At 39.9% G+C, this 25188-nt stretch overlaps 3 protein-coding genes across 10 annotated transcripts in view; 1 reads left to right on the top strand and 2 right to left on the bottom strand.

Annotated features, from left to right (window-relative positions):
* LOC146468102 (snurportin-1-like) overlaps window positions 1-24674 on the top strand; it is a 32138-nt gene extending 7464 nt beyond the window's left edge. The window contains exons 8-10 of one of the 5 annotated variants that reach the window (XM_085124914.1): window positions 364-441; window positions 1029-1106; window positions 23598-24674. In XM_085124914.1, the coding sequence (XP_084981040.1) occupies window positions 364-441; window positions 1029-1106; window positions 23598-24068 (627 nt within the window). In that variant the 3' untranslated portion in view covers window positions 24069-24674. Of the gene's footprint in view, window positions 1-363; window positions 442-1028; window positions 1111-1707; window positions 2343-23597 lie in introns of those variants that run through there. The other 4 variants (XM_085124915.1, XM_085124911.1, XM_085124912.1 and 1 more) reach the window with 4 other exon arrangements.
* On the bottom strand, window positions 3787-20825 carry LOC146468103 (uncharacterized). 4 transcript variants are annotated; one of them, XM_085124904.1, is made up of 10 exons: window positions 20512-20825; window positions 14086-14373; window positions 13290-13625; window positions 12352-12666; window positions 11590-11715; window positions 11056-11181; window positions 10522-10647; window positions 7950-9656; window positions 4549-4828; window positions 3787-4180 (listed from the first exon to the last, which is right to left on the bottom strand). In XM_085124904.1, the coding sequence occupies exons 1-10, from the start codon at window positions 20534-20536 to the stop codon at window positions 3922-3924; spliced, it is 3588 nt and encodes a 1195-aa protein (XP_084981030.1). In that variant the 5' UTR covers window positions 20537-20825; the 3' UTR covers window positions 3787-3921. The 4 variants fall into 4 exon arrangements, with proteins under 4 accessions (XP_084981030.1, XP_084981029.1, XP_084981032.1 ...); XM_085124903.1 differs by having other exon boundaries at window positions 7950-9668; window positions 20512-20679; XM_085124906.1 differs by lacking the exon at window positions 10522-10647 and having other exon boundaries at window positions 7950-9668.
* The window catches only part of LOC146468100 (uncharacterized), a 39531-nt gene continuing 18129 nt past the window's right edge, over window positions 3787-25188 (bottom strand). The window contains exon 9 of the transcript XR_014867573.1: window positions 3787-3828. The gene's annotated coding sequence lies outside the window, so the exon portion shown is untranslated. The remainder of the gene's footprint in view (window positions 3829-25188) is intronic.

The following is a 25188-nucleotide window of genomic DNA, read 5'->3' as shown; positions in this document are numbered from 1 at the left end:
CGGGAAAAGCAGATCTCAGCAAGGCCTATTGGAATCCAAAAAGAAAATTGGGGGTAACCACGCATTTTTCAGAGATAATTAAGCAATAATATCTCTAAAAAACGCCAAAATATAAGCAATGTATGGGATTTTTTCCTAAATTGAAGCTTAATTATCTCTGAAAAATGCATGGTTACCCCCAATTTTCTTTTGAGATACCAAAAGCATTTGGTAAGTTCTGCTTTCTAAGTATAGTTTTAAGCCGTGCAAAAATATTCCTGTATTAGTAGGCACCACCCATAGGGAACCCGAGTATCTCGCGATGCGCAGTAACAATAGTAGGCACCGTCCTTAATATCAGGGTTAAAATGATTGTCTTTACAGACAGATTTCAGATTTTATTGGCTACAGACTAAACTTCAAGAAGAATCAATAGTATCAGAGGTGTCTGCAAACAACCCAGTGAGTATAAAATTAATTGTTTGAAACTGTGCATTATTATGGTGCCCGTTCATATTTAGCCTCCTATGCAGACATTCTTAGGGTTTCATCACGCGGGGGGAAACGCATGACGAACCTTAAGAACATCTGCGTGGGAGGCTAGTTCATAAAATTATTCAGTGTTGCCTGATTTCTACGCTCTGGGGTCTCCACAAAAACCAAAAGAAAAAGTGCACAGATCTTTATTTGCGTTTTCTGGAGTGAAAACAAGTATGACTGCGCTCGGGCTTCTTGTTTTGCAACAAATGTTTGATTTCATCAACCGCGGAGTTGGTAATTTTAATTTGGCCACCGTAAAGAGATTCAGGTGCAGACGTTTTGAGCGTTAGCCTTTCGTTAGAGCGAATCCAGTACGTAATATTAATGCAGTAACCTTAATCCAGCAATGTTAATGCATACAGTTTGTGTATGCAATTTCAGTTATAGTCTTAATGTTTTTATTTGCCTCTTCATGCCTCTTCCTTACTTTCTGTCATGTCTTCTTGTCTTGTTTTGTGTTTATATTACTTTCCCTTTTGGCTTACATTTGTGCCCACTTCATTTGTCAGTACAGGTTCGTTAGTCTGCCTTACTGTTCCTGTGATCCAAATGCCATTCATCAAGCATTGTGTTCTGCTACGTTTGAGGTGCGTAATTACAACAGCTGCTCACAGAGATTAGAGATAATTTTAGGCCATCTCTTACAGTTTTTCCTTTCAAATGCTTCAAAATCCCAGGAAACTTGACAACTGTTTGCTCACTGTGACAAGAACACGTTGAGTTAATTTTTGTACTTTTTATGAATAAGCCGTAAAAACTGAAAATGTTCAGTTTTTGTTACGTTCAATACGGATAGACTGGCTCTCATTGCCTTGACACCTCTCCCCCCCCCCCCCCCCCCCCCGTAGAAACCTAACCAACAAACAAACACACAAACAACGCACAACTGGGAAATGTGAAAGGGGTGTTGTTTTAGACACCTCTCTTAGGGTTTGTCAGGCCTGACACTGAATTGCCTTAGCACTGAACCCTTGACATTCTTAATCGGCCTCTGCAATCCTGGGTCAGTTTCCGTGTATTTTTATACTACAGTGTATAGAAACCTTGTAGTTTACTTGCTTCTCGAACAAGCTACTAGCACAGAGTGTAAAGTTGTAATTATTAATGCCTTCTGTCAGCACAATTCGTTGTGAACATTGTAATTATATGCATGTATTGCATACCGTTATAATTATAATTATTATCTAGGTAGACGGTCTGTTATTCTTTCACAAGAGAACGCATTACACTTTTGGGCGAACGCCGCTGGTCGGATGGCTTAAACCGTACATGGTCCCTGAAATACTAGGGGTGTCCGTACCAGTGGCTTATCTCGGAGGGGCACCGCCAGTCAACAAACTCACCCTCCTTAAGTCAAACAAGGACTTGTGGGAAGGAGATGAAGAAAAAAGGACAGGTCCAACCGAGAGCTGTGTTGAGGAAGAAAAAATGGACACTCAATCATGCGAGAAAACAAAGCGAAAACAGAGAAGGAAAAATCAGCAAGACGAAGGCATGCAAATGGGAGTTCAGGGTGGATCTAAAGACAGTGAGAAGATTGAGGCTATCACAGCGGACGATGGCGAAAAAATGGAAATATCTCAAAGTTCTAGAAGGTCACGAAACAGGCGGAAAAAAGAGGACAGTACTATGGACACGAGCCAAATCAATGACACTTAGTGTCTTGAGAGTTTGTCCTATAATTAAATTCCACCAATACTGCCGCGTAAGGCAGGAGTACGTTATGATGAGAGGTTTCAAGTGCAAAATGGAGGGCACCGCATTACAGCAATGAGGAAACTGTTAATTAAACAAACTTGTCAATAAAAAGGCATTTATTGCAATGCGAGTGCTAGAGTTCCTGACCTGAGCAGAACTTTAAACACTTTATCTGAGCTGTTTTGTGAATGAGTAGAAAAACATTGCAAATTAAAGTTTTGCAATTTGGTGATCAGGTTTAACTGCGCCCAATTTGGGGCATGCAGTTAGAATTGACTAACCTGCAACAAACAAGTACCAAATAAGGGTCTGTGAATATGATATGAACCACTTAGGCCCTCTAACAATTACTGGGTTAAAAACACCTGAGGTGCTAATCACAAATTTGACCCGCAAATGGGCAATTTATAGGGAACGTTCCAAATTGAAATGTGACATGGGTAATTCACTTTTTTGGTTGAGAATTTTTCAGTGAAATCGCCATGAAAATTAACGTCTTTTCAAAAGAGTAGGAAGTATAAATATCAGATTGAGATGTATACTTCCCAGGAAAATGTTCTTCTAAAATTTACGAAAATTAATATCAAAATATAAAATTACTAAGAATGCTATTGTTTATATACAGTTGCATAAACCTACCAAAGCTAAGCGAAAATGAAACTAACAACATTTAACTTGAACTAATTACATCAAAGTAACATTGCCAAAAGGCCGTCTAGGGTGATTTCTTAAAAATTACCACACAAGAGGTATCAGATCCCAAAGTTTAGGAGTAGCTTATGAAAACGAACGATCTATTTCACAGGATAAGAAGCAGCCTATTGCTATCAGAGAGTAACTCATACATTCCTGCTTCCTCATGGCAAGTAAGCTGCTGAATATTGCTACAGGTCTAACGGTGGATGACTTTGTTTTGCAGTCAGTACGGTATTTAGCAGTACTCGACAGTATTTATGTTCCTGGAAAATTAATCCGGCTGCAGCATTTTGAACAAGGACAAGTCATAAAGGGAACTATTATGGTTTATAGTCTCAGTGGACTGTCCAGATAAATACTTCCTGATTCTTCTTATGTTATACATACAAGCAATAAAAAAGCTATAGAACAAGTGTAGTTAACATTAGAATTCATTGACAGCATTAAGTCGAACCACGTCCATAATTTCTTTACTGTCGATTTCGGAATAATTTCAGAATCTCCTATTAAAATACGATAAATGGTAACTTAAATAAGCTAATTGGTGCTTGGTACCAATTGTCAGGAATTCTTATTATCATCATTAAGCAACAGTTATCAGTCTTGATCGGCCATTTCCGTACATCTTTAACGCAGCTCTGAGTAGCACCGACAGCTTCGGTTTGCCCAGTGTCTTTCTTTGAACTAAAAGAGACATACAGCTGCTTGTCATTAGGATAACAGTGGTCAGTTGAAAGATGCATGGATCTTGGAAACGTTGAACAGTTTGCTGGGATAGCCGTAAATCCAAACACGTTGTGCCAGCAACTTTTCAAACGTTCACCACAAGTCATCGCTTCAGCACCAGTTGGGTGCCTTGCTATATTTACTTTCTGAATCTCTTTTCTTTTCTGACCGAGTGTCACTCCGAAAAGACTGGAGACCATTTTTGTAACTGTCTTCAAGAAAGAGCTATATGCAGCAAGTGCTGGCCAGTACTTATTTTCGATGGAATATTCACTGTTGCATTCATATGCTTCCCACACGAACAGGATCGGCCTTCTGCCATCCTTTTTCTTCGTGGGTCACAATCGTTTCCACGGGAACTTCTAAAGAGTCCAACTTTTGTGCGCACTCTTTCGCTCGGTCCATTTCCCTTTCGGCTTCCTCAGCTCGCCCCAGTTCCATCAGGACGACTGCCATGGCCTGGTGAGTGAGGATCAGTTCCTCTTGTGTGTCCAACACCTCTTCCTGTAATTCAGCCGCGCGTTTAAGGTGTTCCAAGGCACTAAATAGAGCAAGAAAAAGAATCATTATAGGCAAGCTCAGGAATATAATGGTCTAGTTCATTTCCCCCCTTGGGGTCAAGGAAACAAGGAAGTCAAGCCACTGTCCTTAATAACTTGGGGACTGTAAGTAAGGTCTGATCAAACTATTTCAATTCGCTGAAAACCGGAATGAGCATTGGCTGTGTTTTTCAGTTTGACAACAGGTGTCAGAATAAAACTTTTAAGCAGCATTCATCGTTGTGTAAGAGAGACAAAACCTCTCACTGGAGCTAAATAATTTCCACGCAGTCTCAATATCTCCCACATTTACAAATGCGTGGACGACTTATGCTGGCCTTGTTCTTCGGGTTCCTCTGTAATCACTCACCTTTCATAATTATTTTTCCCAGTTAGAGCCACGCCCAAATCATAATAAGACCCTGCAGTCTCTTGATGGTGTCCCAACAGTGTTTCCCGGATGTTGAGCGCTTGAGCAGCAAATGAAATGGCGTTGTCATAGTCACCCAGCTCATTGTAACTTTTGGCGATGCAACTGAGAGTTGTTGCCATAAAGGGGTGATTACCAAGGATGGCTTCGTAAACTGGTAAAACTAGTTTTCTTCTGGTTTGAATAGCTGCCATGTGTTTGTGCTGAAACATCAGTGAAGCTATTTGACAAAAAGAGAAAATGTTGCAGCATTGTCAAGTACTCTGAGGAGGACTTTATTAAAACATTTCAAGGGGCCACGTTTAAGTTTTGTGCACTAGCATCAAATCAGCTATTTTTGTTTGCAGATCTCGATATTTAGCGGCGATGTAGTCACGCGGAATATAGAGAAACAAATTCTTAAGGTCGCACACACGAAGGGACTAGTCCCAGGGACCAATGCAAGTCAGTACGTGTGAACTACCCATTTTCATCAAAAAATGTAGTCGCAGGGACGCGACTTGTCCCACGAATTCAAACCATGTTTGATTTCGTGGGACAAGTCCCCGGGACTTGTCCCCTCAAATTATGCTGGTCCCTGCGTGTGAACTGTTCGTGGCACAAGTCCCTGCGATCAAATGAAAATAAACCAATTGCTGATCAGTATTTACGAACTCCATTTCAAGATGGCGGCAGACGGTGAGGTTGAACAAGTATTTTAGTTTTGTTTGTATTTAAGCCCCTGTTTGAATAGCTGTTGTTTTGAATCAGGAGTATACCGAACTCTAAAAAAGCAAAAACCTTTTGGAAATTGTAAATGACTAATTTTATAGATCGACAACGTGCTGTTTTATTGACTTGTGTGTGTATTTCAATGTTTTGCGGTTTTAAAATTTAGTAACTTCGGTTTCACTGTTTAGGACCGCTTCTTTTTCGTCTCTACGTTTCCCTGAATTTCAGTGAAGTCGCCCTAAATTTTTCTTTTTCGATGTGTAACAGGTCCCCGTGTGCAAACCCTTCAAGGGACTTATCCACGCGACTTGTCCCGTCGTGTAAACCCTACAGCGGACTAGTCCCTGAAACAAGTCCCTGCGACTAGTCCCCTCCTGTGTGCCGACCTTAAGCCCCGTTTAAACGGTTTCAATTTTTGACCAACATTCGTTCAACAAAAATTGAACCGATGTTGGGCAAATGTTGGACAAATGTGAAAAGGAGTCAAACGGCTTCAACACCATTCAACATCGTCGAGAGCAAAGGCATGAGTGAATCGATGTTGAATGAAAGTTTTTAAAAACCAATTTAAATTTGATGCAACACGCTTTCAACAAGCTTTCAACAGTTTTTAACTCGTGAATGCGCGCATGCGCAATGAACGAGTTATAGCGATAGCTGACTCTCGACTTGGTCGATCAGTCGATCAGTCGATCAGTCGATCAGTCGGTTTTGTCGTTAACTTTCGGGCGTGCGCAGTGAATGAGTTTTAAATTCAATTAGTGGAAAAAAACACGCGAACATTTGTTGTTCATGGCGCATCAGGAAATTCTTATTCAATATGTAGAGAATAATTTGACGAACATTTAGTGCAAGAATGGCGATTTTTCGTTCAATCTGAGCAAAGTTTCAAGTTTTTTCAGTTTTTCAGAAAGTCCGGGGTCGTAAACTCAATTAGTGAAAAAAAAAAAAACGTGAAAATTTGTTTCGCGACGCGTCAGAATTCTCTCATTCATTCTGTAGAGAATAATTTGACAATCATTTTAGTGTAAGAATGGGGATTTTTCGTTGAATCTGAGCAAAGTTATAGGATTTTTTCGTTTTTTTTCTACGAAGTGCGGTTTCTTTCAAGAATTAAAAATAATTTAATTTAAAAATAATTTAATTAAAAAATAATTTAATTTGTCAGTTTTCACGCGAAAGCGGAACGTGCCATGTCACGCATCATTGACGTCGTAAACAAAATTATGCAAATTTCTGGTGAAATGAACACTTTTAAGATCTTGTCAGCTTTCATAGAGGTTTCAAAAGGAAAAAATGTTTCATTTTCGAAATTTACAACTGGTAATTTATGGGAAAGCAAAAGGACGCTGTCGATAAATAATTCTTATTTAGCAAGAGCTTGTCATAGTTCATTATTTTTACTTGAGGATTGCGTGGACTGAACTCCAAAGGAAAAATTTCACGCATTTATGTCGGGCATGAATCGTAATGCGATACTTTGTTGAACATATTTCCCTTTGTGAGATCGGCTTGCCCTACAGTAATTTTGTAATTTTAATTCCCAAAAAAACTTCACTTGCCCATCGGGCAAGTGATGGTTAGAATCCACTAGCCCGATCGTGAAATCCAGTAGCCGCGGACTATCACACGAATTTGCATGACGTAGCTGCACATGGCGTGCTCCTATAAACTTTGAATAAAAAAAACACGTGATATTTTTTAATCGGCGCATCAGAATAATCGGCTTATTCAATCTGTACAGAATAATTTGACAATCATTTTAATAGTACAAGAATGGTCATTTTTCGTTACATAATCGGGCAAAGATATAATTTCTTTTAGCTTTTGAGGAAGTTTCCGTAGCCGTCTAAATTGCAATTACTATGTGTCATCTGCATTCACGAGTTGGCTCACAGGAGCCTTTGATTGCACTTTCAACAATGTTGAACTACCTGTTCAAACGCCCCCGACATTTGGTTTAACAAAGTGTTGAAACAGTTTAAATGGGCCTTTATGACTCAGGGTAAAATTGTTGAGTAAGATCTCAAATTGGCATTGTAAAATAATGATCGCATTGGCAACGTGGCAAAATAACAATGTTAACGACACAGTTACTGTCAAATGCTGTTGACGGCCTTGATGGCTTGTAAGAGAACGAGAAAAAGTACCCTGACTAATCCTTGTATTAAACAAGCAGTTGAATGGGAAAAAAACGAGTCTTAATGAAGTCTTTTCTGAAAACTGATTCTGTCCTCCTTGACTGCAGGTTCTGAAACGGTTTACTGAGTAGCATTCTCGGGCTGGCTGGGGATTGGCTGACAGGTAGAACTAACACTACTACTTTCTACGTGTTCTCAATCATGTGTTAATCTGTTTTTCTCTGATCAAATGTTTAAAATCTTAAAAATTATTACTTGATCAATTTTTAATTGTATAATAATGTGATTATAGTCTATTATTCACTGTAACTTTCTATGCTTGTATGTCGTGGTGAATAAATAAATAAATAATGTGATTATAGTCTATTATTCACTGTAACTTTCTATGCTTGTATGTCGTAAATAAATAAATAAATAAATAAATAAATAAATAAATAAATGAAAAAATAAATAAATAAATAAATAAATAATAAATAAATTATACTAAACCTGCTAGATCATTGTGACAAGCAGCCAACATGACCCTGTCTTTTTCCTTGGATGACTGTTCCCAGCGGGTTGTTCGCAATGCTAAGGCCTGGTTTAGACATTCAAAGCCCTGGATTTCATGCCCTTCACCAACCCGACATAAACCAAGCTTGCTTAAGCACTCAGCTCGGGTGGCGTCATCCACTGTCTCCACGCTTTCTTGAATGTCATTTGCTTGTGACAAAACGCACTTTGCTCGGTACCATGCAGTAAAGCAGATCCAAGGTGTGCACGTGAAGCTTAACACTATATTCGTCCCGATAGCAGTGAGACAAGCGCTGTGTCGCTTCAGGTCATGGCGACATTGGTATGCAAGTTTACAGAAGAGTGACTCAAACTCTTGTTTTCTCATCACGTTGGCGAGAAACACGGCGGCCTTGTTAAAAGCATCGATACACTTCTCCCTTAAGTCCTCGGCAAGCTCGGGGTGATCATTTCCACACCAAACCATGGCTTCTTTGATATTGTCTTTCTCGTCCCTGTATCGTTTTACAGCAGATTGCGAATCTTTCGTCAAAAAGTCTTTGCTCAAATTAACAACTAGATCACTGTAGTGATGCAGAAAGAGAGACTTCGCTTCTACATGTCTGGATTGCACTGAGCAAAATGTTCTTATGTATGAAGGAAGACAGTAGAGGTCACTGGTTCTTTCAAAGGGAAAAAAACTACTGTATTTAAGAGAACTTATACATGAAGCCAAATCCAGACCGAGCACAGTCTGAAATACTGCAAAAAGTTGTGTCTGGGTAAATTTGTCCGGAAATGTGGAAAGCATAACCAGAGCATACTGGTCGTCCTCACTCAAGCGACCAAAGTACTCTTCGAGACAGTCATAAATGCGTTCTTCCAGAGGCAAATTTCGAGGGTTTAGCTCCTTAATAAGATCTCCACCTTGGCTCGTGGAGAGTCGTTCAGCAAGAGTCTCTGCATCCTCATTTTCATTTTTGAGACGTGACATCACAGTAAAGATGATCAGCGGTATACCACCCCCGATGTCGACTAGTTTGTTAACCGTGTTCTCGTCAAGATTCCCGTAGTGATCCTTGAACAAGGTGGAAGAATCCTCTTTGCTTAACGGCGGCAATTTAATTAAATCAATTGGAAAAGAGAGAAAATCATTGGGTTCTGTTGATGTGAGGACAAGCTGGATTGTTGAACTTTCGCCGATCTCTTTAACGAAAGACAAAAACTCCTCTCTTTTGTACTGTCCACGGATTTTGGTACTGCAATATTTCTCACCGTGATGCGACGTTTCTACTTCTTGATGGTACTTTTCACTACTAAATTGTTTTTCGAGATATAACAGGTTGTCAAGATTTTCAACGACTAACACTGTTTTGTTTTTCAAGGATCTGATTCGATACAAACACTCCTCTATCGTATGATCGCTGGGGTGCTCACCTAACTCTTCAATGATTTTACTCGCCAAATCTTCCACGCAAGTTACGCCTCTGGGATTAACGTACACAACGTGTTTTCCTTTTGCAATCATTCTACGAGCAGCTTCTACCACGACCGATGTTTTCCCGTAGCCATACGGTGCCACGATTTCAACGGCCTTGTCTGACATCAGCGTCTCTATAATTTGCCCACAAATTTGTTCTCGACCTATCAGTTTATAAGGACCACCTGGCAAACTCCCACAGAGATTTAATTCTCTCCTCTCTTCTGCGGTCTCTTCTGCGGAGAAACGTAGTGTAAATAATATTGTCAGTAGGCAACATAGTTTAACGAAACATATTTAACTGTCTCGTTATAGTGACAAATCTCCTTCAAAATTTCGCGAGGTAAATACTTGTAAGTCAATTTCGTTCTCCTCAGAGGAATCCATCATCTTGGATTTGCTTAATCTCCCCCAAACCTCAGAAACCACCAAAAAAGTAATCCAAATGAAAAGGAAAACAGAATAAAAAACTGCCAGTTTTGTACATAATATGAATGTCAAAAATTGGTTGCCATGGTAACAAAAAATTCAGGGATCTCTGACATTCAAGGACAACGCCCCCCTCCCCCCTCAGGTTCCGACTAGCTTTGTATCATCTTTACTGATCTTCACGAGCAACGTAACATCGTTGGACCGGGTAGCTTGCGGAGGACGTGATTAGCCTCGATTTAGAAAATAATGCAGATGTCAAGTGAAAAGAGCTGCTATGTACAGTACTGGGATGTAATCTTGAAATTTTGAATTTAAAAATCATTGGTAATGTGTATTGGACTTTGGGGATTGGGATTTGAATGGGGCTAGAATATGGTATTGGTACCAGCCAAGTCTGCTCTGATTACCCATAATCCCGTAACAAGCGCAAAACTGTATCAATGACAACTTTTCCCATCACATTTGGGCATGTTTAAGATGTTTTCCCATACCCACTGATTCGTATCTAATTTTACTGATACAAAAAAAGGCTAATCCAAAGTTTCTGATTTCGTGTCTTTGGGACCCTCCTGAGCAAAATAATTTTCTTGCTATGCTGTTCGGAATTTACGGTAATGATCTTAAGCTTACGCATTCGCACCATTGTTATGGTCATACCTTGCCTAGAAGAACTGCATTCCCTTCTCTCGCGCGGACTGGGAAGTGTTTTGTCAGTTGAATCGATTGGGACCTCCAAACTCGAGTTATTGTTCAACGAAGAATCAGGCTGCTTGAGAGAAGAATCTGCAGAAAAAATGTTAACTAATCAACCTTCTGACGTGCAATGCTGTTTTCACGTCCAGGAGGACTGCAAACGATTACGAGTCAGGTTACGATTTCTCACTACGTGGTGGGGATTGTACCCCGTTTCCGGATCACAACTGTGTTTAAATTAAAACTAAGTAGCTTTCCTTATACCAACTGGCGTTCTCAAACGCGAGCAAACCATCAGTTTAGAACAATCTTCGACTTTAAAACACAAGAAAAAGGAATCCATTTCCACCCTGGTCCTCAGTATCCAAAGAAATTCATCATATTTTGGTTCACTTTGCTTTCAGCTCTTGAAAATAATACTCAAGTTATGTGACAAAACCCTTGAAAACGATTACAGTAAAATAGGGTTTCAACTGTAATTGTATTTTATTTACACACCTTGCTTAGAAGAACTGCATTCCCTCCTCTCGCGCGGACTGGGAAGTGTTTTGTCAGTTGAATCGATTGGGACCTCCAAACTCGAGTTATTGTTGAACGAAGAATCAGGCTGCTTGAGAGAAGAATCTGCAGAAAAAAGGTTAACTAATCAACCTTCTGACGTGTAATGCTGTTTTCACGTCCAGGAGGACTGCAAACGATTACGAATCAGGTTGCGATTTCTCACTACGTGGTGGGGATTGTACCCCGTATCCGGATCACAACTGTGTTTACATTAAAACTAAGTAGCTTTCCTTATACCAACTGGCGTTCTCAAACGCGAGCAAACCATCAGTTTAGAACAATCTTCGACTTCAAAACACAAGAAAAAGGAATCCATTTCCACCCTGGTCCTCAGTAGCCAAAGAAATTCATCATATTTTGGTTCACTTTGCTCTCAGCTCTTGAAAATAATACTCAAGTTATGTGACAAAACCCTTCAGAACGATTACAGTAAAATAGGGTTTCAACTGTAATTGTATTTTATTTACACACCTTGCTTAGAAGAACTGCATTCCCTCCTCTCGCACAGACTTGGAAGTGTTTTGTCAGTTGCATCGATTGGGACCTCCAAACTCGAATTATTGTTTAACGAAGAATCAGGCTGCTTGAGAGAAGAATCTGCAGAAAAAAGGCCACTCTCGGGGAAATTGCAAGAGACCACTTAATAGGGGGTGGCCGCTGACTAGGGGTTCGACTGTATTACAATATTATTTAATTGGTCATTTTTATATTCATTTAAAGTATGTAAGTATAAAGATAAAAACCTTTCTTTATACTTGAATGCATGGCAGAGGTTAAATTCGAGTGTCAAGCTACTTGGCTTTTGTGTAAATAAAATACAATTAAACAACGAAAACATGACATCAAATGTACTCTTTCTAGGCCGATCTCATCTCTCAGGTTTGGAAAATCCCTGGAGCCACATATTGTTAATTAGTGCTGTGTTATATTTTTGGGGCATATCTCAGTCATATTGACTCTATTGAAGGGAAATAATTCTCTTGAATCAACGTCACCATCATTGACGAAATTTTTGTTTATTGGTACAAAATCGTGCAAAAAGGCCAAATTAAACACTACATTTTTAATTCACGGACGGTCATTCAAGAATAACACGGATAATAATTTTTATGCACCTCCTTGACACAGTAAAATTAACAGGCACACCCTTTGCACCGTCCATTATTAGCTACGTACTCGATGGCAAATTGACACACAATATTCGTCAAAATAGAACAAAGATCTTCAACTCACCAATAGCATCTGGAAATTCCTCAGTTACAATTTTAATGGCGTCATTTCGTCGTATCCTGTCCAGTGCTTTAACAATTTCGATTAAAGTCGTCTCAGGTGAACGTACCGTTAGCCATCGCATTAGTTCCGTCGTTGGACTTGTTCTGCGTTCTGATGTTTCATCAAATTCTTGATACCGGCCAGATGGGATTTTCAGTAGATGGGCCAGGTTGCGCCAATTTTGATTCCACGGAGAGGCATCGATATTGAGTTTCTCAGCTACCATTTGTAGGAGCTCTGATCCAGGTGTCATGACATCCTTCAATATAACTTCATCTGTTAAAATCACAACAACAACAAGTTAAGGACGGTGCCTCCTTTTGCTACCGCGCGCATACGTTCTGCGCATCTCAGGTTTGTCTGAGAAACTCTGGTTTCTAGAGTATTTTTTGTGCGGTTTACGACTGCGGGTAAAGAGGGTTTGGCAACGGTTATTGGAGTCCAAAAGGTCTGTAGGATAATACGAGTAGAGGGATTGCTACACCTTATGGATTCGACCCTCCATTATTTTTTTGAATTGCTGACAACTGATTTGGTAACCAGTTACACACCTTGTTAAAATTTCCTGTCTGAGGAAACAACCTTATCCGCAAAGTTCCAATCAATTTAAGTTCGAATCTCTAACCTCTACATAATCACGTATGCAATTTAACTAGATTGATACCCACAGAACACCTCAACATTCAAAATTAGACCAACAAACACTTCATAAGTCATATTATGTATTCAGTCGAAGATATAGAAAAGAAATATTTACACCCCTTGTATTAGTATCAACGGGAAGAACCAAGTAAAAGACCTTTAGGAAACACCCAGCTGATTGGACAATAAGAAAAAAGGCCACTGAGAAATGAAATGCAATCATGTCAATTCTACTAACCAAAGGCAATTGCACTTACCTCCGAGGTCCTGATTTCCTAGAATCTTGAGTAAGTCTTTCCTTTTCATTAATCCGAACGCATCCTTTAATTCTTTGAACGTCACTTGTGGACGAGTAGCCGCCAAATACTGAAACATATTGTGGGTCGGGCTTTGTACTGAACGCCTTTCAAACTGTCTATAGACCTCTCGTGGAACTCCTAACGTTGACGCCAATTTGCTCCAATTTCCCAAAATCGGTGAGTGATCGTCTAGTTTTAAGGCAATGTCGTCTAAAAGACCAGCCCAGGGTGAAGGAGCTTGTATATTTCTAGACGTGATAACCTCTTGGACCGTCTTTGAATCAATGCAGCCAGCTGTAAAATCAGTCAATTTTCAGAGTTTTCTGAATAACATAAACATGGAAAGGAAAAGAACGAAATTTCTAGGAGAGCGAGAGAACTAAGAATTTCGTTTCAATGATAACTTCATCAGCAAGGACAATTAATTCTTGATTAACTAAGTCAGGGCAGAATACAAATTAAAAGGTAGGTCCACAGAATGAACGGTGACTGCCACAGTACTGAGAAAGAAGACTTATCTGAGACTTAAATTGGCGTGAATAAGCGTTTCTTAGAATAATGGCAAGCCCAGAAGCGAAGAGCGAAGAAATCATTGTCTTTTAAACTGCTTCGTTTACCAGCTTGTTTGTCCCCGCCGTGGGGCATTTCCCAGGTAATGCTAATACTTAGGGGTCAGCCTGGGGATGGGAACTGTCGGAATTGACTGATGCAATTCAACAGCGGAAACTTGTAATCGTATAGTTTGGATAATCACCTTTGGTCTTCAGTAGTGTAAACAGATCATTTCTCTGGATGGCTAACAGTGCGGTTTTTAGTTGAAAGATGGACAAATCTGGTTGCGAGACCTCCAGATGTTCAAACAGTCGGATAGTGGGACTGAAATCAGTGTACTGCTGCAGGCGGGTAATGACTTCGGGGTCGACATTCAGCTCGCAGGATAAGTGCTTCCAGTTTGGTATTAACCTCCTTTCTCTGTCTAAACATAACGCCAACTGGTCTATCAAGTCTGGTTTCTGTTGTAAAACGTCGGCCAATAACAGACCTTAAAAAATCAGACAAGCTTTGTGATTAGATCAGATTAATCAACAGCGTAGTCAATTCCCAGCCGTTTTTAGTCTAGAGGGATGACTGCTTTTTTAACAGATCGGACGAAATGCGCCAATTCTCCAAAACGCGTGGCTATCCCAACTACATTGTGAATACGGGCGGACACCGCGCTCAATAAATTGACCGACAGTCATCACTACAAACGTCGCAGAAGGAAAAGAATGAGAGAATTCCATTCACATTTACATTACCTTTCATACACAAAACCATGCAGTTAAAAGCATCATTTTGAAGAACTTCAAGTTTCCCAAGAATGAAGGCCCTGAAAATGGCACAATTTTTTCACAACCTATACTGATTTCATTCAAACGCTAGCTAGTTAGAAGCGATTCAAATTCGACGATCAACCTCGTAGTTTGAATGCAAAACTTGCTGGTCTTTCATTCACGCGATCAGCTCCCCAGCTTTTCCAATCCTTAGCTTTGTCTCGGTTTTTATACTCGCTTGTCACCAAAAATATATGGATTCATTGACAGTTATGGCTTGGCATCCTCATCGTCCATCACTACTTCCTCGAGGTTGGGGTACTTGTTAATCTTTTCTGCATACCCTGGGTTTGGAACTGTCGACAGTAGGACGCCTTTATCCACTTGGCTGACTGTAGTCGTCATCTCAAACTTCCCATCTTGACTTTATTGCGGAGCTCCGCGCGCCGGAGGCGCGCGCGCGGAGCCCCATTGATAATAGATTTTGGTACACTCATGAAAGCGAAAAATTTTGGTTATTATGACGTCACTGTCCGACCGTCCGTCGTACGTCCGCCCCTCTATGTAAGCCATTGTGAAATGAAACACTCAAACCCTGTGCTGCAAACCAGGTTTTTTTCGGCGGAAAAATGTATGCATGTCCAACTGCGCAAACGGCCACGTTTGTTTGGTAGGAAATTGCATCGCCAACTGAGTTTGAGAAAAAAAAATTTGAAGACGACGTGTACGACAAAACACAAAGTTAATTTATGAATAAGGCTGCAAACATGGAAAGCAGAGAAGGGGAGATAGAAAGAGATCGAGAAAACAGGCGACGAAGAAGCTAAGCTCGACATAAAAGAGAACGACTGAGAGCGCTAGCAAACAGGCAAAACATGAGTGACGAACAAAGAGAGAAAGAACAGGAAACGGCGCCGAAAAAAACCCGTGTTGCAGCACAGGGTTTGGTGTCTCATTTCACATTGGCTTACATAGATGAGCATATGTGCTGGAACCTGGGTTGTTTTTCGGCGGGAAATGCATGGCCAACTGCGCTGCTGGCTGCGTTTGTTTGGTGGGAAGTCGCATCGCCAACTGCGTTTGAGAAAAAACAAAACAAAAAATAATTTTGAAGACGACAAGACACAAAGTCAATTTATGTGACCAACAGCAGGAGAAAGAGCAAGGCAACTAGCGGCGGGAGAAACAAATCGACTGGCACATCATCAGAATCTTGAAGTGAAATCATTTTAGTCCAATCCGGCGCGAGGAAACGTTGGATTTTTCCTCTTAAAGGGAGAGTTTCACGGTTCGGCGCATGTGCGAGCGATAACGTAAGCGCTGTCAAGCCAATTGTTTTTGGACCAATTAGAAGCGAGTACGCAACACCGGCGGGATACGGCGGGCAAGTCTTATAACTTGCTGGCATAAAAATAAAACTGACCGGCCAGTGTTTCGGTCACGTTTCAGAAAGAAACAAAAAGGCTGTCCATGTAAAACACATGGGGATTTTTGCAGCGCCGCTTCGTGAATGTCCCATGACATTCAAGAAATGCCAGAACTTTTGCGAACGTATACGGTTTTATTTTAGTACAATGTCGATATCTCGCGGCATCGACCTTTTTTTATCACGCGCGGTTCGAAAAGCCGAGAAGCTCCCTCAAACTTACGTGCTTAAATCCAGTATTTCATCAGTATTCAGTGATAAACTTGCTATACTGTGTACGCTCGATAGCCTGATTTTATTAGACCAGCGAGAAGGCAAAGAACGAGAAATCCGAAAGCTTCAAGAAGCGATGCGACCGTTTAGTAACAACAACACTGAGCGTCCTTCCGAGATGCTGGAATGCATTTGAGAAAACTCTGCCATGGTGGCAAATCAAAACTGCGTTTGCCATTCGCAATGACCATAATTTTATAGATAAATAAATACCTTACAATACATTTTGTAGTTTGCCGCAAATCTTTTGGATTTTTTTTCTACTGCCCGCTATTCGAGCCCGCTAATAGACGACTACAACTAACTCGCACATTTGATCACATATTTATTCGCTTCGCGTCTCAGTGTTGTACAATTTTTTCCATCCAAAGCAAAGCACTGATGTTTGATGCTGTTTGTCCGTCGAATTCTCCGTTTTTGACAGTTGACTTCCATATGATCAAACAGTACGATTGAAATCTAGAAAATCCTCGCGAGTTCATCCAAAGCCATTTGGTGACCTTTGCCATTTCCGGCGAAAGCAGATGTCCCGCGAAATCGTTGTCTCTTTTAAACAGACTTATCTCTTTACCAATTTTCCACGTTTGGTGGACGTATCTTGTTAACCACACAGGATTTCTACATCCACTCCACTCTGTCCGCTTTAACTTCTGTGCTTCCAGAGAGTCCACAGAACGTCCCGTCGCCGGTCGGCCGCGACGTCTCCTTTCCGATCCATCGACAAAAATGTCGTTTTTGGATGCTAAAACACTTTTAACCTTACAAAGATCGAACTTATATTTACAACAGGAAACAAAGATTGTAAAAAGTGAAGAACGAAGAGAGGATGATCCACATTCGGGCGCGATTTCAACGGATTGTTCCACCACAAGCTCGCATCGAATTTACTGTCGACCCGTACAATTTATTTTTGAGCCGGTCTGCTCGCGCATGCGCTTGACCGTGAAACTCGGCCTTTAAAGGGAGACAGTCACCTTTGTGACCGCGCTGACCTGGACGCTAGTTTTTGTCAGTCCACCTCAACCCGAAATCAAAAGTACGCGTCGGCATCTAGAAATCCGCTTCAATCTTCCCAGTGTTTTATTGGATTTTCAATCTTTTACTGGAAACCTGTTTGGTTAAAAACAGTATGGATTGCGTCTCCAACGGAACATGAAAAGAAGAGGTGGGAAACGTGAAGGCGCCGGGCGGAAGAAATCGCCTGCGTTGACTAAAATAACGAGAGAAATCAATCAAAAACATTGGAGAACAAATCATCATCATATATATTTGCAAAATTAAACAAAGAAACAATACAATGATTGCTTCACTCAGTCGCAGGAGTGCTCGATGCAAAAACATGCAGAGCGAAATATAAATTTAAGATAGAAAATGTAACACAGTTACACGAGTTTCACGCACTAAGCGATCATCAGACTCATCAGTCTGATGATCGCTTAGTGCGTGAAACTCGATTAACTGTGTTACATTTTCTATCTTAAATTTATATTTGCAAAATTACATTTTTTCAACCTGGCGAAAGGTTCGTGCGGTGGGAATCTTCGTAAACAATTCGAACTACGCGCTATGACTGCTTGGTTTGGAGCTCAGACGAAGACAAGCGTTGGTACACAGTCGATTATCTCCTCGACAAGGAAAACATCCAGTAGAACCTTGTTTTCTTCGAGTCGAGCAAGCGTTCTTGCAACGACATGGGTTTGGTTCCAAAATTTAGATAACGGAGAAGTTGCAGAAACGAAATTATAAAAGCAAAATATATGATTAAAAGCAGAAATATAGCTTAGCGGTAGTTTCGCTACACTGCGGCTCAGTCGATTAGCTACGTTCCAAAATTGACATATTCTCTAATATTTGAACTCAATTTGCTTCTCATGCAAACACTGTGAAACGTAGAAACAGCTAAGATAATTTTCACACGACCGGATATCGAAATAAACGAGAAAATGATTGTTCGACTTCAGAGGTATTCGTTGACGTTTGCCCTTCCCTGGACAAGTCCATCAGTAAATTCTCCATGGTATCAAGAAAATGAGTGTTCTAAAATGACATTAGGTCTATAATCACTATAATAATTTTGACTGGCAAATACTTCGACTCGACAAGGTTTGTTTACATTTTTCAAAGGATGCGCTTCTCAGCGCGAGACTTGTGATGAAGTGTGATATGCAGCTGAGAAATGGTATCTAATGCGCATGTGCACCAGGTGACTGTGTCCCTTTAAAGTGAAACGTTTTGCTCACTTAACGTTGTAAAACGAACGGAAAAATCAGCAATGGAATAAAGGGACTGATTATTCTCAGAAAAGGCAAGTATATTCATGCAATTTTGTTGACAAAACTTTGCTAGTTTGCTGTTTTGCAAGATATTGCTTTCTTGCAGTTTTGACACGACGTGACATTTTTTCATTTCGCAAAGTACAGATTTTCTTGCTAGCGTATCATATCCGGCTGGAATGATGTCGTAAGCGACATGCAAAGCAACAGATACGCAGAAACATCACACAAGGATCATTCATTTCAGTGGATTGTACGGTACGACGAATTTCGACTTGTTACTTGTTTATTTCGCAAAGTACAGATTTCCATTTCGCAAAGTACAGATTTCCATTTCGCAAAGTACAGATTTCCATTTCGTTTCGTTCCATTTCGTTTCGCAAAGTACAATAAGCCACCATAAAGCTCCTGCAAAAATGTCTGATCTACCAACACTTCATATTCTTATAAAAAGCAAAACGCTTTTGGATTTAAATGAGACATGTTTCGGTCACCGATTCTTTTGTATATCTTCTGCATTTATTTATTCATTTATTATAAAAACTGTATACTTTATAATGATCATTTATCATTCAACTGTATATCATATTATAGGATTGTATTGTACACGATTGTAATAAAGTAATAAGGTGTCTCCAACAGGCTCCTTGTGATGTATTAATGTTTGAAATGGGGCCAAGAGGACACAAAAAAAGGGAAATTGAATAATCATGTTTAATATTTCGAAACGAGCCTATTAGCGTACGTTCCAGAACGCTACGATGTTACGACACAGTAGAATTATAACAACTTAGTTATTTAAAGCACTGCAACATCCAGCGATTTGTAACGGTCTAAACAGTTAAAGAATTCGGATAAATGTTGATGCAGATATGCAATAAGTAACGAGAGAAAAGTAATCGCCTTTACAGCAAACGTGGACTCCAGATGTTTTCTTTGATTTCCGGCCGCCATGTTTGTGTCCGCAAAACATGGCGGCCAGGGATATTTAGACAGATAACTCAAGTACGGAACACTGTCTAGATCTGACACCTGGGAAAGTTGTTTCTTTATTAATCTTCTACAAAACGTCAAACCGTTACCATCATTCAGTGAATTGTTTCGACTTTAGTTTTCTATGGAGTCACAGTGAAAAACGGCATAATACGCATTTTCTTAGTAACAGGAACTGGTTTCTGAGAATTAACTTTGATGAAATAGGAAATACAAATGTTCTATTTGTGTTTCGCCACATTACATGGCAAAGTGAAGAATTCTAGACACTATTACAGATCAGGCAGAATTTTAAACTAAAGATCTTTTGTATTGTCTTAGAAACCCTGACAGTTTGATATCTTGTTTATGATAATACACTTAATCTTAAGAGGTCAAATTATAAATCCCGATGACTAATTTTCATGCAGATTTTCTGCACTGAGAACATTATCAGCGTATATATTTGGTGTAAGAAGTTTTTGAGTGAAGCAAATACGTTTTTGTAGTTAGCTCTACATGGAATCGGGATTGCAGCTTCGTTCTAGGAAGCCAAAAATTCCGTACGTCGTTTTAAAGCTGAGATGGGAGAGGAAAATTTAGATGAAACTTACTTCCGTTCTATAGGGTCCATTTTAGTGCACAATCAACACAGCGGCTGCAAATGTTTATGAAATAAGCTTACAGCTTCACCTCGTCTTCTTATGAGACATCTTTTGATTCTCATGGTAATAAATTGTAAACTCAAATCAGTGGTTTTCCAAGTGCAGTTTCTGTTAGATGCTTGCAAACATCCTAGCTTATATATATACACGACGAATTGAACACAAAAATCAGGATTTACATCGCGGATGATGTGATAAATAAGCCACAGTTTCGTCGTACGTTTGTTCAAGGAACAAGGACAAAGTTAGAGTACTAACCTGTCAAATCTTTAGACAAAGCCATGGGTTCCAGATTTTACACAAAATTGCTCCAATATCGCTTTCCAGTAACAGCACTCAGCGGCTGAAGTATTCAGGCTTTCCGAAGCGACGGGCGGTGTCTGCCATAATATTATTTACTCGCTATCATGAAGTTCTCATGCACGGCTCAAACGGTCCTTTAAATCCACTGCAATGTAAGCAATTACAAGTTCAAATTCAGTTCCTAGGAATAGGCACTGATAGATTAATATGAACTACATATTGGCGGTAGGCTAGTTCAAGACAAGTTGCTAGCTGCTGGTTTCAAAATGGTAACTATGTTTATATTGATCAAGCCTCGAGGGTATGTTTCTAAACCCTCTCGGGGGTGGTGAGGGTCAAGCCGTAAATCACACACTCTTTCCATTAATTGTAGTTTTATTCTGCAGTTGGAACATTTAGGCATGAGGACAGAAGACCTTCATAATGAATCGCCTGCGGTGACGATGACATAACAAAACGTGCAAACTGGGTTCATCACAGCGACATCTTCGGGAATAATCGGTGATGTTCGGAATTTCAGCGAAACTTCATACTTTATATCTTCGGCTACTTACTCTTTGAGTTGTTCGGAAATTGATGGCCTCACTTCATCCTTTCCGCCTCTTGAATCGAAACCTTTATTCACATTTTAGACTGAAAAGTATTCGTCAAGACGCCTGGACCTGAATTATTTTTGTTAAAGCGACGCTCGATGTTTGCAACCACTATTCCCGTTCCCAGGATGCTCTCAATTCCTCCCTTGAGAAAGGACACTGTTTGCGGCTGGTCACGTGATTGCACATGACAAACTTCTCCCCAGTCAGGGTAGACTCTCTTTATTATTTTGTTCGCAATACCCGAACAGAGATTTTCAGAAATATATCACTTTTCATTCAAGTTTAAACTGCTACTAAGTACATGGTTTGCTCTATCAAATAAAATTTTATTCTTGCAGTAACGGCTTCATAATTGATCAGTCACACGAAAATACAAATACATTCTGGTCAATAATAAGCTGTTTATTTAATTGGCGAAGCATAATATTGATTTGGTCACTGATTTTCTGTTAGAAAAGAGCGACATTGTTTTCGATCACAATCAGCACTCTAAGCTCAATATTTTTCATTTAAATACTGCTTAGAGTCAGGCAGGGACGTGGGGAATAAAACAACAGGAAAATTACTTCATATGCGACTCTTGTCCGTAAAAAGTATTTTTGCCAGAACAATTACAATTTAATCAAAGACGTCGCCTGCTTACATCCTATTCCCCAAACGTCTTGTTGTTCTGCTATTCCGGGCAATGCTTAACCTGATCTCCTTTCCCATTTCACTCCATTTCGAACTGCATTAAAAGACGTAAAGCCTGCGATACTTCTGTTCTGATCGCCCCGCATGTTTGGTTTTGACTCAAGCGTCTGCCATCTTCTGTCGGCTTCCCTCTGGCGTCCCGAAATCACAGTTTCCAACATAATTCTTGTGGATTATCAACACTCTTCGTGTCTGGTGTGGATGTGCTTGGTTATACAACCGCTTGTTGTCACAAATTCTTAGAAAGCGATCGTATACTTTACTACCCCTCCCCAACGACAAATTTTGTCAAGCATCCAAATTGTGGGGCCACGTGACAAGCCAGGGTTTTTTCGCGAGGGAGGAAGAGAGAGGACCCTGGGAACGAGGTTGTCTATTACTCGCTTCCATGTGTTTTCAGGGAGTCAGACGGCGCTTTAAATCCCCTAAATCGTAGCCACTTAGAAGATCAACTTATCAAAAAGAAAACATCCAATATATAAAGGGCCAATTAGAAAACTTTTTGCGATATAAACTAATTTGGTAACCCAGTTTGTGTTTAATATTGCCTCGGGGGATGCAAATCATATCCGCTTCTCTTTATTTACTTTTCTTTGTATTTTCGAGTTTTCATGTGACATCATCGAATTATAAAAACAAAAGCTGTGAAGCGTTCTGAAGTTTGAAAACATCTCTTCTCAAAGTTTTCAGTCGATAGAATCCTTCAAATTGAAAATAGAGCATTCACAATTTTCGATTATACCGGCGTGACATTAAGATGACTTCCGTGACAAAGCTGTCTCGTACAAAAAAACACAACTTTTCCAGCGATTTGTAGCAGTCTAAACGGTTAAAGCATTAAGATAAATGTTGAAGCGGATAGACAAAACAAATCGCCTTTAAAGAAGAAGGGGATTATAGAAGTTTTCTTAGATTTCCGGCCGTCATATTTGTGCCCCTCGGAGGGGCTCAAAATATGGCGTCTCGTTACTGAGCCTTATAAATTCGTGAGGAATATTTGGACAAATAACTCAAGTCTGGGAAACAAACAGTTGGGCAAGTTTTATCTTATACAAAACGTCAAACTCTTAACATCAATTACTGAATAAGCCTCCAACGTAGACGTCCTTAGGGGTTCGTTACGCGTTTCCTTCCCCTAGGCTAAGCTAAGGACGAACCCCTAAGGACGTCTGCGTTGGAAGCTATTAGTGAAGAGGCCTTTTCCGAGTTGCTGTGAACCTCATTTTGAAAGCGAGGCTGAGTGCAAAAGCTCTTCATATGAGAATAAGTTTTGTTTGCATATGAATGAAAACTAATTTTCATAATAATAATAATTGTTTCGATTTGGTAACAGTAGAAAAAAATTCCGGTAGACTTGCACCTTTTCTAAACTCTAGTTTCACTGGACCCTAATAACTTGCAGCTCCTTTAACTTGTTATGTCTAGGATCATGGTTTTATTGTTCGTTCTTTTGCTCTCTCCACCAATATTGTGAGACGCTGTAAACGGTGTAGGTCGCCCCCAAATCCAAAATTTTACGGATGTCATATCGGAAGCATGCGCAGTCCGTCAGGGACAATGTACGTGCTCTGCCCAAATTTCCCTCGGAATAACCTACGGAGTAATAAAGGGGTCACGAGAAATCACATCTAAATTAAAGTAAATTAGAGTGTAAAGTTGTAATTATTAATGCCTTCTGTCAGCACAATTCGTTGTGAATATTGTAATTATATACATGTATTGCATACCGTTGTAATTATAATTATTATCGAGGTAGACGGTCTGTTATTCTTTCACAAGAGAACACATGATACTTTTGGGCGAACGCCGCGGGTCGGATGGCTTAAACCGTACATGGTCCCTGAAATTCTAGGGGTGTCCCTACCAGAGGCTTATCTCGCAGGGGCACCGCCAGTTAACAAACTCACCCTCCTTAAGTCAAACAAGGACTTATGGCAAGGAGATGAAGAAAAAAGGACAGGTCCAACCGAAAGCTGTGTTGAGGAAGAGAAAATGGACACTCAATCATGCGAGAAAACAAAGCGAAAACAGAGAAGGAAAAACCAGCAAGACAAAGGCATGCAAATGGAAGTTCAGGGTGGATCTAAAGACAGTGAGAAGATTGAGGCTCTCAAAGCGGACGATGGCGAAAAAATGGAAATATCTCAAAGTTCCAGAAGGTCACGAAACAGGCGGAAAAAAGAGGACAGTACTATGGACACGAGCCAAATCAATGACACTTAGTGTCTTGAGAGTTTGTCCTATAACTAAATTCCACCAATACTGCCGCGTAAGGCAGGAGTACGTTATGATGAAAGGTTTCAAGTCGCAAAGTTGGCAATGAGGAAACTGTTAAACAAACTTGTCAATAAAAAGGCATTTATTGTAATCCGAGTTCTAGAGTTCCTGACCTGAACAGAACTTAAAACACTTTTTCTGAGCTGTTTCGTAAATGAGTAGAAATAAATTGCAAATTAAAGTTTTGCAATTTGGTGATCAGGTTCAATTGCGCCCAATTTGGGACATGCAGTTAGAATTGACTAATCTACAACAAACAAGTACTAAGTAAGGGTCTGTAAATACGATATGAACCGCTTAGGCCCTCTAGCAATTACTAGGTTAAAAGCACCTGAGGTGCTAAGCACAAATTTGATCCGCATGAGGGCCATTTATAGGGAACGTTCCAAATTGAAATGTGACATGGGTAATTCATTTTTTGGTTGGGAATTTTTCAATGAAATCGCCATGAAAATTACCGTCTTTACAAAAAAGTAGGAAGTATAAATGTCAGATTGAGAATTATTAAATCTTATAATTCTCAAGAAAATATCGAATTCTTCTAAAATTTACTAACATCATAGTTAGTAGAGGAGACTGGTTATGAAAGTCGGCAAAAGTCAAAAGCAAAAACAACGGTGCTGCAATTTAGGTTGAAAGCTCCCTGACAGTGCACAACCTTTTGTTTTTTGGTCGCACATTCAGACTGAATAAATTAAAGGTATGTTTCTATTGGACAGTTTTTTCAACTTAATTGGAGTGCTATTGAGCGTTGTCACCTTTGTGCACCTTCAAGGGCAAAAAAGGCCAACAAGAACCTAAAACAAAGGAAGAATGTAGGGCTTCATAACCATTGCCCTTTATTAACTATGCTAACATTAATATCAAAATATAAAAGTACTAAGAATGCTGCGAAAATGAAACGAACGAAATTTAACGAAAACTATAATTAGATCAAAGTAACACTGCCGGAAAGATTTCTTAAAAATTATAACACAAGAGGTATCCGATTCTAAAGTTAAGGAGCAGTTAATAAAAAAGAACGAACTCCTAGTGTGTTGAGTCCTGAGGGGCCCGTTTCTCGAAA

The sequence above is a fragment of the Pavona decussata genome, unplaced genomic scaffold, assembly GCF_977016875.1.
Source record: "Pavona decussata unplaced genomic scaffold, jaPavDecu1.1 SCAFFOLD_133, whole genome shotgun sequence".
Classification (NCBI taxonomy): Eukaryota; Metazoa; Cnidaria; class Anthozoa; order Scleractinia; family Agariciidae; genus Pavona; species Pavona decussata.
The sequence above is the reverse complement of the archived record's forward strand: the minus strand, read 5'-3'. Positions and strand labels throughout refer to the sequence as shown.